Here is a 13,299-nt window from a genome sequence, read left to right on the forward strand (position 1 = left end):
CTTATTAAGAGCTTCCACTATCTGTGTACAGTGAATTGGGACTTCTCGAGCTGAACAGGGAGATTTGATGTGCTGATCAGCCTGGCTGCAACTTCCATTATCATTTCCTTTTTCTTTTTTTTATTTTTTTTGTCAAGGTTACTGTAAATAACACTTGTGTTTAGCCTTTTTCTTTACCTGTAAGTAGGGGGTTTCTATCTGAATAGGCTTCCCTAGAGTAGCTGTCAACCCAGTTTTACCCCAAGAGGTCTGTTTTGAAATGTTGAATATTGCCTTTTAGCTTCTTTACCTCTTGAGGAAGCTTGCTGGCAGTTATGAATGCAAGGAAGTAATGTTTCTTGTACATCATTACCATGCATGCTGTCTTTAATAATATTTATGTAAATACTGTCAAACATAATGGATTAGTAGTTGGGCATTTTTCTTCATGTATAGGTAAATAGAAATTACCCACAGGATTTAACGAAAGCTTGTTGGATATAATGAAGCTGAAATATGATCAGCAGCACCCCTATTTTTAAGGTATATAGAATACCCTGTGGTTACTAGAAGTGCTCTCACTTAGAAAGGTTAGCAACTTACTTTGAAATGAAAAAGTAGGCCCAGAAAGATCATTCAGCCATGTTTTGCTGAAGTATAGCGAATAATCTATCAGGAAAAAAAGAAGATCAAACGCACCTGATTTTTTCTCCTTTCTATATCCCAAGTTTAATTTTCGTGTGACAGCTCTATCTGGCAGCCTCACCTCCCATCAGTGCAATCTGTCATTCTAGATTATTTCAATTAATTTCTCTTTCTCGTTTTGCATTTGCTGAGGAGTCGTAATGGCACACTCCCAAATCAGCAGTCAAGAAGAGTAGTCCTCTCTAGTTGTACGTCGTTAAAAGGGGAAAGAAAGAGATGGTTTCTCTTTTTCCTCTCTGTCCTGGAGGCCTTCTCTGAAGTTGTTACAGAGTTAGAAGATTTGCTTTGAAGACTGACTGTGAAGACTTAGGTACAGAATGTGAAGGCTTGCTTTTGGGGCTCTTATGCGTTATTATGAAAATCTTTTAAATTCATTCCATACGCCTTGGTTGCTTGTAGATCCCTTTCACTTTACATAAACTCACTTCTGTCTGGTAGCCGGAGAACGAAAAGCTTTTTCTTGCACTCATTGCTTCAGTGCAAAGTTGGACTTCTTTATAAAAGCACAGCAATTTTCTAATCTTCCCTGTGCTTGAGTGTCCAGGGAAGAGAATTCATGCCCAGCATGGGAAACTGGAGACAGCTTATTGTACTGACGTACAGATTGCTTCTCTGTGTGCCCCTGAACTCAGAGAAACTCATGTTTCTAACTGGGTTGCTGTGTTGCCCTTTGCTGAAGTCAACTCTCCAACCTGCTTCTGAGTGCAGAGAGCTGTGCCCACCAGAATGATATAGTAGTTTATATGCCTGAACATTTAAATACGTGATTGTGGATAAACTAAGCAGCTGCAGTACTGAGTACCCACTTTGGATCTACTAACCCGTACGTTGCTACTTTCACCTGATTGCTGCTTCCAGGTGATGTTTAGTTTCCACCTGAGAAAGGCTGTGTTTTGCTGAAGAGGCAATTGATGAAATGCTGGGTTGATGTGGTACCACCAGAAGGGCTGGCTTTGGTTCAGGAGCCCTCCAGTGTAAACTGTGAAAAGGAAGGATGTGAGCAGATAATTCAGAGCCCTTTCTGTGACCTGCTCATCCATTCAGTTGCTGAAGGAATGAGGAAGGTTAAGTTCAAAGGAGAAACAAATGGGTTTTACTTCTGTTGCAAGTGCTTATCTTCATATGCTCATAACTGTACTGAGTTACCAGGAGTTAGGCAGGTACAGAGATGCTGAAGCAGGGGCTTTGGTATTTCAGCTGTTTGTTCATGCCAAGCCCAGATGTACTAGTGGGTTACAGTGGGCACATTAAATCTGGATTCTGTCTTCTTACCACGTTATCAGGGTACCCGCACTTAGCCTTTACAGAGAGTGACGTGTATGTCAGAACAAGCCTCCAGCATTGCACCAGACCGGATTTTTTTAGTCAGGAGCTTTCCTAATCTAATCAGCACCTTAAAAGCTATTTCCATGGTGTTTCTCCTCCCTCTTCCTTTTTTTAACATTTCAGTTGGACAAATTGTTCATGTTGAGCTGGAGATGGCAGCTCCTTTTCCTCGCTGGATGAGAAACACTGGCAGCCCTCAGCATAGGTCTGTGCTCTTTGCTGCAGAGCTCGGCTAGGCAGAAGCTGACAGATCGCTGTGATGGGGTTAACGTGAAACCTCTCAAAAGCAGGATGAATAGGAATTGTTCATTCTGTTTTCCAGAGGACACTTTTGGCCCAAATGAATTTATTGTGTATTTGCAGTTCAGTAAATCTTTTTTTCCCTTGCTATGTCTTAGTTGCAACAGGGTTTATTGGTGCATGTATAGAAGATAATGAAAAGCTACATTTCAGCTCATCTGTAAAGGCCTCGACGTAGTTCGCTATCCTAAATGGATTTGCTCAGATCACATAAAGAAGAATGCCTTTTGTGGAAAGAAAACAATGTGTACTTCAGATCCTACCCCAGTAAGTGTGAGAAATTCCTGCTTTGGAGAAGAGCCAGTAATTCTGATTTCTAACAAAAACAACTCATGTGATTTCCTTCTTGAAGGACCTGGGCCAGGCAGGTGGCCAAACACCCTGCCTCCCGGAGCTGTACCACCAGCCCATGCTGCACACGCAAGAGCCAGCTTGCTGAAAGGCTCCTTCCAGGAAGGAAATGCCAGTGGCTTGGTGGGGTCCTAAATCTCTATTCCAGGAAGAGGCAAGGCCCAGTTGGTGGTGCATTTGGGACCCTTGGCGTAACCAGCTGATGTTAGTCCCAGGCTTTTCTGCTGCCTTGCTCCGTCTGACAGTGAAGTTTCCCTGTGCCCACGCAGCCGCAGCACAAGGCTTGCCCTGGAATTGCTCGTAGCAGGCAGTTGGCTCTTCAGCCACAGTCTAGTACGTATGAATAATTTGTGAGCTTGCTTTGGCTATGAAAACTCAAGCCAACAGAGTGGGTCACTGAATCTCCGTCCGCTTACAGGCTTCCAATCCAGGAGCATTTCTGCTGAAGCCAGTGTCACCCTGGTGGGAAAAGGTTGCCAGGAAAAAATACTGGATGCAGAAATGCCATTCAGTACAGCGTGTAGCAGCACAATTACACAGTAAGGGGGGGCTGTCAGCATGCATTATATGCCATACGTGTACAGGTGCAGTTTAGACATACTCATCGTCAGTGCACCAATGTTGGCGGTGCATTTCAGGGAGTAAGACAGGCAGAGGCTGGCATCATGCTCTGCTTACAGAAGAGGCAATTCCAGCATTCAGGTAGCCAGTGCTGCTGGAAGCTCCTGTTTTCTTCCTTTGGGAGAGATTCTCCTTTGAGATTTTTTTTCTAACATAGTCAAGCATTGAATACTCTTTTTTTTTTTTTATTCTTGTCCTTTTTTTGTTCTGTAACTCATCTTGTGATATTCATAACTCCACTCTGCAGAGTCCCTTCATACCTTTCCTTCCCATCCTCTGTGGCCCTTTCTTTGCCACAGCCAACTTTCACTGAGATGTTTCTATGCAATTTCTGCTATTTGGCTGGTGCCTGAAAAGCCCCATCTCAATACAGCAGGCAGAAAACTCAATGTTCATCATGAACAGAGCTCCAGAAATGCTTGCAGCCATCCTGAGAGAAGGAAAATAAAAGGGAACCTCTCTGGCAATCTGTAGATACAAAACTCAAAACAAACAACTGCTAGTCTGCAGCTGGGGCTTGAGGCTTATTTCCATGTCTTTGTGGGATTCAAGTATAGAAGTTTGTTTTCTTCCCAATATATAGCATTCATATACAGTACATGCAGATTGCAGAAGCATTCACATATTACACATGTAATACTCTCAATATGAGAGTGCTAATTGTCGTTGTAAAATATACTTTCAGTGTATTCATGTCAGTTTTAATTCACTGTGATTTTGCTTCACTGTGTCTTGCTTTAGATTGCACATCATGCCTGGCAGTGGAGGAAGAGTGGATTTTGAAATTTTTTACGTGTCAGATTTCCCTGTATTCAGTTTTATCAAAAAGCTGTCACCAGCTTCTTCTGAAACCAGCAAACCTTTTTCTTTCTAATTACATTTTTACCATATGTTCATCCAGATGGCATATGCCAAACATTTTCTAGGGTGCTATAAAATGACCTGACTTTAGAGGATTTAACTGCTGAAGAAGCTTATGAAAAAAATAGAATTGACACCGGGACAGAAAAATAGTCCTAGAAAGAAAGGAAGAGAAAAAAAAAAATCTGATAAATCTTCCCAGTTATATTTTGTGCCTGTGATATTGAATTCTCAACATACACACCTGCACGAAAACAGTGAAAATGTAGGGAATATTTTATTGAAGTGTTAAAAGTTGACTCCTTTTTGAACAGCTGAAAATAAAACTTTTGTCTGTTGAATATGTCTAAAAAGAACTCTGGAGCTGTGAGCGACTCTCTGGTTTGCTGCAAAATGGAGCAAAAAAGAGTTTGTCAAGCCACCAGATTCTCTGTAGGAGCAGCAATTTTACTTAGCAATGTAGTAACTATTTGGGCACTTTTTTTCTGAAATGTCATTTTCAAGTAGAAGACAGATACAGCTGATGCATGATTTTGACACTTGTGTCCTAGTTCTTAATAATTCTTGTGGGATTTCTTGGAGAAAATAAATTAACTTGAGGTATACTGAGATGTGTTAGGAACTTGAGGAGGGAAGGAAGGAAGGAAGGAGATTATTTTTCATATTTAGCTACTAGTTAAGATAAATAAATGAAGGTCAATTTTTCATCTTCTGGAGAGTTTGTGTATTTGTTCTCACCTATGACAGTTTCCTTTTAACTGTCATCGTTGTTTTGATAGTCTTTCCAGATTATCGAGGGGAAAGCTATAAAATACCCTCATGTTATTATCAGTTTCCATAATACTGTCTCGAGTCTCAAGCCATTTTACTTACAGCTAATTCCTGAAGACAGGTGGTTGAGTGAGAATCAAATCTACTTTCTTTTGTTGCTGCACTAGCTTCTACGACTTCAGTTGCAAAGGAAATTTTGAGTGCACAACCCAAGGCTCTTAATAGAGTGTGAACCAAGATGTAGTTTCGGGGCAGGATGGGCAGGGTCTCGTGGTCTCAGGCATTCAGATGGACAGTTGTAAATTAAAGTTTGTTCGGTGTCCTTAACTTGCATAGGTCTTTTTGAAAATCACAACTACAATCAACAAAGCAGATCCTCCACCTCCTCCGAGTTAATGAGACAGGATTTTAACAGTGCTCAACAATTTGAAGTGGTTTTGTTATTTCTGAGTTAAACCTTTGAGAAAAAGTCCTTATCTCCATCCTCCTTGCCCACTTCCACTCATCAGCCCAAGTGGTTTGACATTTCCACAGGTTCTTCTCTGTCATTGACCAGGATTATACCTGCTGTGTCTCAAGTCAAAACAGAGTCTATTTGTAGTTAAATCAATCTGTATAGCAGAGACATTGTAACTACTTAAAAGCTAAGGATTAAAACCCTCAAAATTGAGAACTGGTGTTAACCTTTGAAGTAATTGAAACAAGCTGTAATATGGAAATACAAAATGAAACACCAACATGCAGCCTGTCTCTACGCTGTCATGGTATGATGCAACAGACATTTGATTATGGTTAAGATGTTTTAGTGTTTGTGGGCGTGCAGCTGTATTAAACTCACCTTGAGGTATCACCTTTTCTGCTCTTTTTTTGGATGTCATTGCTGAATGGAGCTAAAGTTGTTACGGTGCCTTTGTTATATATTTCCAAAATAATGTTTATCATAACGAGGGTTGCTGGATTCATGCCATAGTTTTCAGTTTCTTAGAAGAGTTAGACCCCTAAGCGTTTTCCTGTGGAAGTGCAAACTCCTGCATAACAAATTTCAGCCTGCTGAGGACAGGCTTGCTTAGCTGCCATAGACAAACCTCTCAGAATTAGCCCACTAATCCCTAAGCGTCAGGGAATGACATGTCAAAATCCAAAGGCTGAAAAAGCATTGTGCTCAGATACTTTGCTTTTAATTACTAATATGCATTATTAAATCAAGCTCTCATTTTAATTACAGTCTTTGTTTAGATATTCCTTGGGTTATTCAGCATGTAATTTGAATGAGGAAAATACTAAGAAGGTTTCCATAGAAAGCATTACCAAGTTAATCATTATGAAGCTAATGATGTGCAGATTCAAAGTGCCAGTCTTAAACCATACCTCTGACTTTCCCAAGCGTGAATTCAGGTTTGCACTTGTTGCATTAGGCTCCCCATAATGTCCTGGGCAGCTGAATTGTGTTTGCAGGTGCTGGCTGCCTTGTTGCAGCTGATCAGTGTTCCCCAAGGTGTTTTTCTTTCCTAATTTTCTTCCTCCTTCACTCGCTATAGGCCCCTCTGTGGATGAGTGTGCACGTGAATTTTATGCGACCCTGCAATGCCTCCATTCTGCTCTGTGTGTCGGTGCATGCACACTCAGCTGCCTTCTCTCTCATTTCCCCTCTCTTTTGAGTAGAGTAGTTGCCACAGACAGCTTTTGAGAGTAAGTACTTGGAATTACACTTCTGCTATGATTTTCGATAGCTGGTAGTTTAACTCTCGGAAGAGGCTGGTATATAAAATCTCTGTTCAAGAAATTCTCTAAGAATTACTCTCCTTAATACTGGCAGCTGTCTCCCACTGCTCACAATAAGAGTACATCAGAGAAGATAGCCTTTTGTAAAGCAGGGACTCATCTCAGTCATTGAAAATGGTAGGAAGTAATTGTCTCTTTGAAAAGGCGATCTAAGGGCAGCTTGCATTTGTGTATGTGGAAAGAACAGTTCATACTTAATGTCTCAGCCTTTTTCCTTTTCTTCCATTTTTCCTTCAGAAAAGTAAATCTTTAGGTATGATCTAAACACAGTACCATCTAAACACATTTTTTACTGTGTTTGAAGCAAATGGGAAGTTTGCAGTGTTGGGGTTATAAGATGTTTCACTGTTTAAGTGATGCTCTGTGTAAGGTTCCCCAAGGTGGCTGTTTTGAGTCCAGGTTTATTAGATTCTGGTTTAGAACTCTTAGCATAGTTATTCTTCAGGAGTCAATATTTTCCATAGCCGAGATGGAGATCAAATACCTCCAATTAATGCAAAATTAAAATTAATCTTGAACTATGGTACTACAACTGGCATCTCAGTAATGAACTAGCCACAGGAGGAAGCGGGTTTGTCAACGTACCATCACACAAAGCTTTGAGTATTCATCTAATCTCTTCTGGGATCATATTCATATATCTTGCTGCTCTCTTGAAATATACTTCCAACGTACTGAATGATACAAGAATATCTGATGCAGCAAGCTGTGGAAGCGTGAGATGCAGAGTCTTGTTGTTGATGTATTTGAAGGTGGATAACCTTAAAAATCAATAAAACCTGCTGCGCCACTCAGAATCGTGATGGATTGTTCCTCACTGATCCTCTTGCTGAGGCTTTGAATAACTGATGCTGTGCTGCTGCAGATTCTCAGTACAAGCCGATGCAATGGCTGGAGCGAGGCATCCAGTAGCAGAGCTGCTCTTTTGAGCAAATCTCTATATCTGCTCTTGGAATTTGTTATCTGAAGTACAGCTGTTGGTGGGATTTTTCGGGGGTTGTTTTGGGGTTTTTTTCTTCATGATTTAGTTTTCAAACCAGACTACACAAGTGCTTGAAGAGGGAGGATGTGCACTGGCAGGAAAGTAGTTCTCAAAGGCTCAAGCGGTATTTTCAAGTTGCTTGTAAATACGGCATTTCCTCTGTGGAGACAGTGTCAGCTTGTAGTGCCCCAATTACAAAAATGGAAACAGCTATTAGGAAGACATGATTAAATAGAACATTTTAACTTTCTGGGAAGTTTGGTAAGGCTGTCACCTAAAAGAGGTGACAAATGCAGAGTTTCATATTCTCTACCAAAGCAAAGTTCACAAGTTGAAATAGATTGTTTTTGACATACCAGTGACACCTCAGAGAGTGTCCCATTTGAAAGACAAAATGTTTGAATATCTAGAAGCTCAAATCATAAATAGGAGTTGATGGGGAGGAGGGTGGCTGGGAGGTCTTGAAGATACATTTCATAAAGGGTCTGCGTAAAACTCTCTGGATTTTCTAACAGTTCTTTTGAATAAACATAATAGAAGATTATCTAAAATTAATTGACAAAAACTAGAGGAACAGGAGGAGGAGGAGAATGAAGTATCAGATGTGATGCTCTACCTAGAAAAGAAGATATATTTTCTTTGCTGACTTCACCTTATGCAGATACTAGGAGAGCACAGAGATATTCTCTCTCTCTCCTATTTTTGTAAGGAAGTAGCTTCTGCTACCTCTGATCATATGCATAAAAAGGCAGCATATTACTCTTAGGCAGACTGAATCTAGTGATAGGGATAGAGAGTTTCTTTGAAGAAAAGCCCTAGAAAAATGCATTCACAGGTATAAACTCCCACTGAGTTTACTGAGATTTTGCTGCTCTTCTGTGTATCAGTAATAGAAGCAGACCATGGAGAGAATGGAAATTGATGCCATGCCCAAGGGGTATGTGTTGGGGAAAGATCAGAGAAGTTTTTGCATGTCATTGATGCTGAAAACAGATCTCTGAATGATGCCTTTCTCCTTATGGGCCGCCTGTCTGGAGTTCTTCAGGGAATTGTATTTGAAGGCGGAAAAGGGACAGGAGGTGAGAGCAACAATTCTGGTCACATGGGAAGTCCCCTAACTCTCATGTTATAACGCTATATGTAGGATTATCAAAGATATGGGAAAATTACTTGATTTTCATATTGTTAATTATTTATGAGGAGACTAACTTTCAAACTGATGATACTGCCTACTGCTGTAGGGATATCTGCCTCTCTGGTGTCCTCTGCGGCGTTCTTAGGTTGGGCACCTGGCCGTTACCTTTCTCGGCGCAGGAGCCTGTGCCCTCCCTGCAGGTGGGGTTGGGACTTGGCTCCATTTGTCTACTGCGTTCATCCACCGAGAGCTGGAGTTAGTTCAGCACCGGCAGATTTACAGTCTCTTGAAGATAAAAAAAGAGTTAACTCTTGGCCAGGCAGCTTTAAACAAATACTATCTGAGCTCTGTCAAGACTGCAATAACCTGATGCCATGAGCTGTGGTCTGTCTTCATGCTACACTGACCACATATTGCTTGTTGTCTGCAGTGGTGACTCGGTTTCCTGAAGCACATGAGTTCAATTAATGGCATTTGGAAGGGTGTGACACTGGAGTGGTCTGTTTGTCTGTCTAATCGGCACTGGGAATTGGTAGTTGTGATTCAGCGGGGAGCTCCAGGCATTAGGTGGGAAACACAAAGTATGCTCCAGTTCAGTCTGCATACAGCATCAGTCACATTTCAGTGTTTATTAATGTTAATTTAGAAGCCTCTATGCTTTTAAACCATGACCTCTTTCATGGATATGTGATGTTGTGTAGCTTTCGTCCTTTTTATTTTCTGCTTGAAAAATCAAGATATTTCCCTCCAGCCATGAGAATTTTTTCTTCTAGGTACAATAAGTAAGCTTCGTCATAACACTTTAGCTGAAAGTAAAGTATTTTAGTAACTGCTGATAAATATATTTTCTTAATATCTTTGGTTTTTTCCCCTGGAACAGTTTGGAGTGACTTCGGAGAGTTTACCTGAGTAGTAAATATAGAGCTGTTACCTGTGCCTTAGGTAGTCTGTTTGAGAGGACTCAGCTCGGAAACTTGCTTAACATTTTAGAAAACCAAATTTAAATGTGTGTCCTCTCTTCTTGCAGAAGGCTGACAGACTCTAATTGTTATGTTTTACATTATGAGTAGGTCACTCTATTATTTTTCCCTTCCAGAAAATGAAGGATGAAAAGTTCAAGCACAGATGACAAAGGCTTTATTGTTGGGTTATTTTTCTTTCATATATGGGGTATGATTAAATGTATGCTGTCAAAGAGAGACCTCTTTATAGGTTGATACTATTGATTAGTATTTGGGACCTGCCAGCAGCATTATTACTTTATGTATAAGAAAATCTAATAGAAAATTATTAAGTTGATGTTTTAGTTCATATAGTGAGAACATTTCAGGTATTCATCTCACATCGTTGCAGAAATTGCTTGGCTCAAGTAGATACCACAAAATCATGTTTTAATGATTTTTTTCCTTTTTCCATCTTTTATTTTTTTTCACAGTCACATGACACAATCAGCCACATTTGAAGACCCTCGAATAGAGAGCTGCCAAATAACCCCTCCAGCCCCTCGGAAAGTGGAAATGAGGAGGGATCCTGTGCTAGGATTTGGGTTTGTGGCTGGTAGTGAAAAGCCAGTTGTTGTACGCTCAGTAACACCAGGTATGTTTTCCCCACCTGACCCCAGAAGCAAACTTGGACTTAATCTACGGAGATGGAATACAGTTACAAATTTGAGTACTGTTAAGATATTCAGGCAGACAAAGTAATCACAAATACTAGTTAGGATTTTAAGCCTTGTATTACCCAGTAGTTTCCCTCCTTGCACGCATTTTTGAACGTTATGTAAATGTATAAACAAAAAGCCAGTTTTAGGTTATTGCTCTGAGCCATTACTATTGTTTGCTTGAAAAAAGTTGACTCACTTCATTCAAGGAAAGAAGGTCTTCTCCCTGTTATGTTTATATTGGTTTGATGTCACCTTCATTGTCATTGAATCAGTGTTTTCAAGAGGTATGTTGAGTTGTGAGATTAGAACTTACATATTTTTCATTCTTTGTATCATTAGCTTCCCAAGGAGAACTAGATTTCTAACTATAATATTTGGTTCTAACTATAATATTTGTTTTTGAAAAAGAGGATGTTATTGCTGGCTTTTTTTTTTTTTTAATGGATACTTCTGTATAACTGTGTGGCAAAAAGCCAGGTCAAAATAGATCCCTAAATGTCTTACCTGGAGTGAAAATTAGTGAGGTTCATGGTATTTTTGAACTTACAGGGGATCAGACCTGGGACTGATCAGTCTCCCGAATAGCAGGGTCCTGCTCTCTGTGCTTAAAAGTTCAGTTGTTATGTAAAATTGCCTTGGAGCCAAGGGCAGGGATTTGACTTTGCTCTTGTTCGATATGTTCTCTAGAACCCCCGCAGAGACCAGAGGAGAGGCAAAATCGACTTTGTGAAGTTCTGATGTCATTTACCTACGTGTGTGCATTGATTATATTTGTATTGCTTTTAGATGAAGGGGAGCAGTGTAACTAATATTTGAACTAGATCCAGACAGTTCTTTTCTCCCAAGTTAGCATTATTAATGTAGTTTTACGTTAAAGTTCAGTTTGGAAAAGGGGTTTATTATATTCTGTTCCGAGTGAATACGAGGAAAGACGAGCTCAGGACAACATTCTCCTACATGGATTTGTATCCATTTATGCTGAATATATAAGTGAAGTAAAGTTTTCAAACCAAACAGAGGAAAGGAACAACATTAGCTCAATTGTTAAATGAATTGGTTTTGATACTGAAACATTTTCTTTTAAGACTTTATCTTCATATTGCTAATATTATTGGGTTTTTTATGTATCATCATTGCAGAGTTTAAAGACAGAAGACTAGAGAGGATATATCATTTCACTCGCAGTTGCGATGTCACACCCTCTTCTGGGCATGTAATCGTGCCGAGAAGCAAAGTATTAAGTGTATTTTATGAAGCATAAATTCAATATGCATTTCAGCAGTGTCAGAATCCAAAGCGCATCGACATGTACATGTCTGATTGTCTACTCAGACTAATGCTAAATATCTGTGTCTAACTGAAAGTGGCAATGCTTTTGGACGTACGTAAAACTTGTGTTCACCAAGTGGTAGGAATCCAGAGGAAAAGAGACTCAGAGGCTGGAGGTATAGAAACTTACTGTCTTCAGATTAAAGGAAACAGGTTTGTTTTGCCCAGAACAGAAAAGTCAGAGGAGAGACCTGCGAATGAGTTTCAAATATGTAAGTGATGTTTCATAAGAAAGAGGAATAAGATGTTCTCCAGGGTTACTTTGCCTGGGACAAGAAACAATGTGTTGCAACAAGGAAGATCTGGTGTAGACACTGGGGAAAAAGACTTCCTGATCTTAAAAATAGTTAAAACAGGATCATTTATGTACAGGAAAAGGAGTCATCCTCAGAGTGGTCTTACAAGAATATCAGACAAACATTGATCAGGGATGAGTAAGGTATGGTGGATAACACCTTAAAGGGTGAATTAGGCCTCCTCTTATGGGTCTTTTTGGCCCTCCAGAAAATCAAGCCCTTATTTTCAGGTGGCTAGATGTGGGCTTGGAACTTAACTTGAGGAACTTCAGTAGAAGCTGCTAAGCCACTAGCTTTCAAGATTTTCCTGGTGAGGAAGTACTGGTAATGTCAGAAATAGTGTTAAACATGCCATTAGTTGAAGAAAAAAACACTCATAGTATGTGAACAACAGAGTGTGTCTGTGCATTTGCAATGGTCTGCTAACCTGTGGTTTGTTTTTTTTTTTTTTCATTTGTCTCCAGGCGGCCCCTCTGAAGGAAAGCTTATACCAGGGGATCAGATCATAATGATTAATGATGAGCCAGTCAGCACTGCTCCAAGGGAGAGAGTCATCGACCTTGTCAGGTAGATGATGTCCTGTCACTTAAACTACGAACCCAGTGGCTTATTGCCTGTGCAGTCATTTGATAATGCAGCAGGTCTTGCCTTCTCATGGCTGAGAAAAGAGAAAATAATGTTACTTTAGTCATAATGAAGAAAGGAGAAGAATTTTAGTATTGAAACGAAGCGTCCTCTTAAATTTCATCTGGGGAGCTGAAAAAATATAAGAAGATATTAGAACAGCTCCAAAATACTTGAGTATCAAAAGAGGAATAGTATTCTCCTGGTATTTATTTTTGGTATGGATTGTTGAAAAGATAATTCCTGGAGCAAGGCAGCTCCAGTCAATGTTGCTCTATTGCTTTTTTTCACGTGAAGAAAGTTGAGTCAGGTCTGTCTTATGTGAAGAGGAAAGAAAACGTGGTGGGGTGATTTTTGAGAGTGGATGGGTGCATGTAAATGGGAATATGTAGGGAAGCTCAAAGAGTGTTTAGGTGGATTGCAGGTAGGTGAGTTTGTGTGAAAAGACAGGCAGGGCTGTGTAGATAGGAGGCAGAAAATAAGACAAAAAAGTGATTGTGGAGAGTGCAGGGAAGGAAAAATGTCAATATTTGTAATGGGATGTAGAAAGAAAGGACAGGGACTGACAGATGCT

The 13,299-nt window shown here is 40.1% G+C and overlaps 1 protein-coding gene across 1 annotated transcript in view; it reads left to right on the forward strand.

Annotated features, from left to right (window-relative positions):
* FRMPD4 (FERM and PDZ domain containing 4) overlaps positions 1 to 13,299 on the forward strand; it is a 114,857-nt gene that overhangs the window by 35,514 nt on the left and 66,044 nt on the right. Inside the window, exons 2-3 of the mRNA XM_050902173.1 lie at positions 10,249 to 10,409; positions 12,566 to 12,668. Coding sequence (XP_050758130.1) covers positions 10,249 to 10,409; positions 12,566 to 12,668 — 264 coding nt within the window. The remainder of the gene's footprint in view (positions 1 to 10,248; positions 10,410 to 12,565; positions 12,669 to 13,299) is intronic.

Source organism: Gymnogyps californianus, chromosome 1, assembly GCF_018139145.2.
Source record: "Gymnogyps californianus isolate 813 chromosome 1, ASM1813914v2, whole genome shotgun sequence".
In the NCBI taxonomy this organism is placed as follows: domain Eukaryota; kingdom Metazoa; phylum Chordata; class Aves; order Accipitriformes; family Cathartidae; genus Gymnogyps; species Gymnogyps californianus.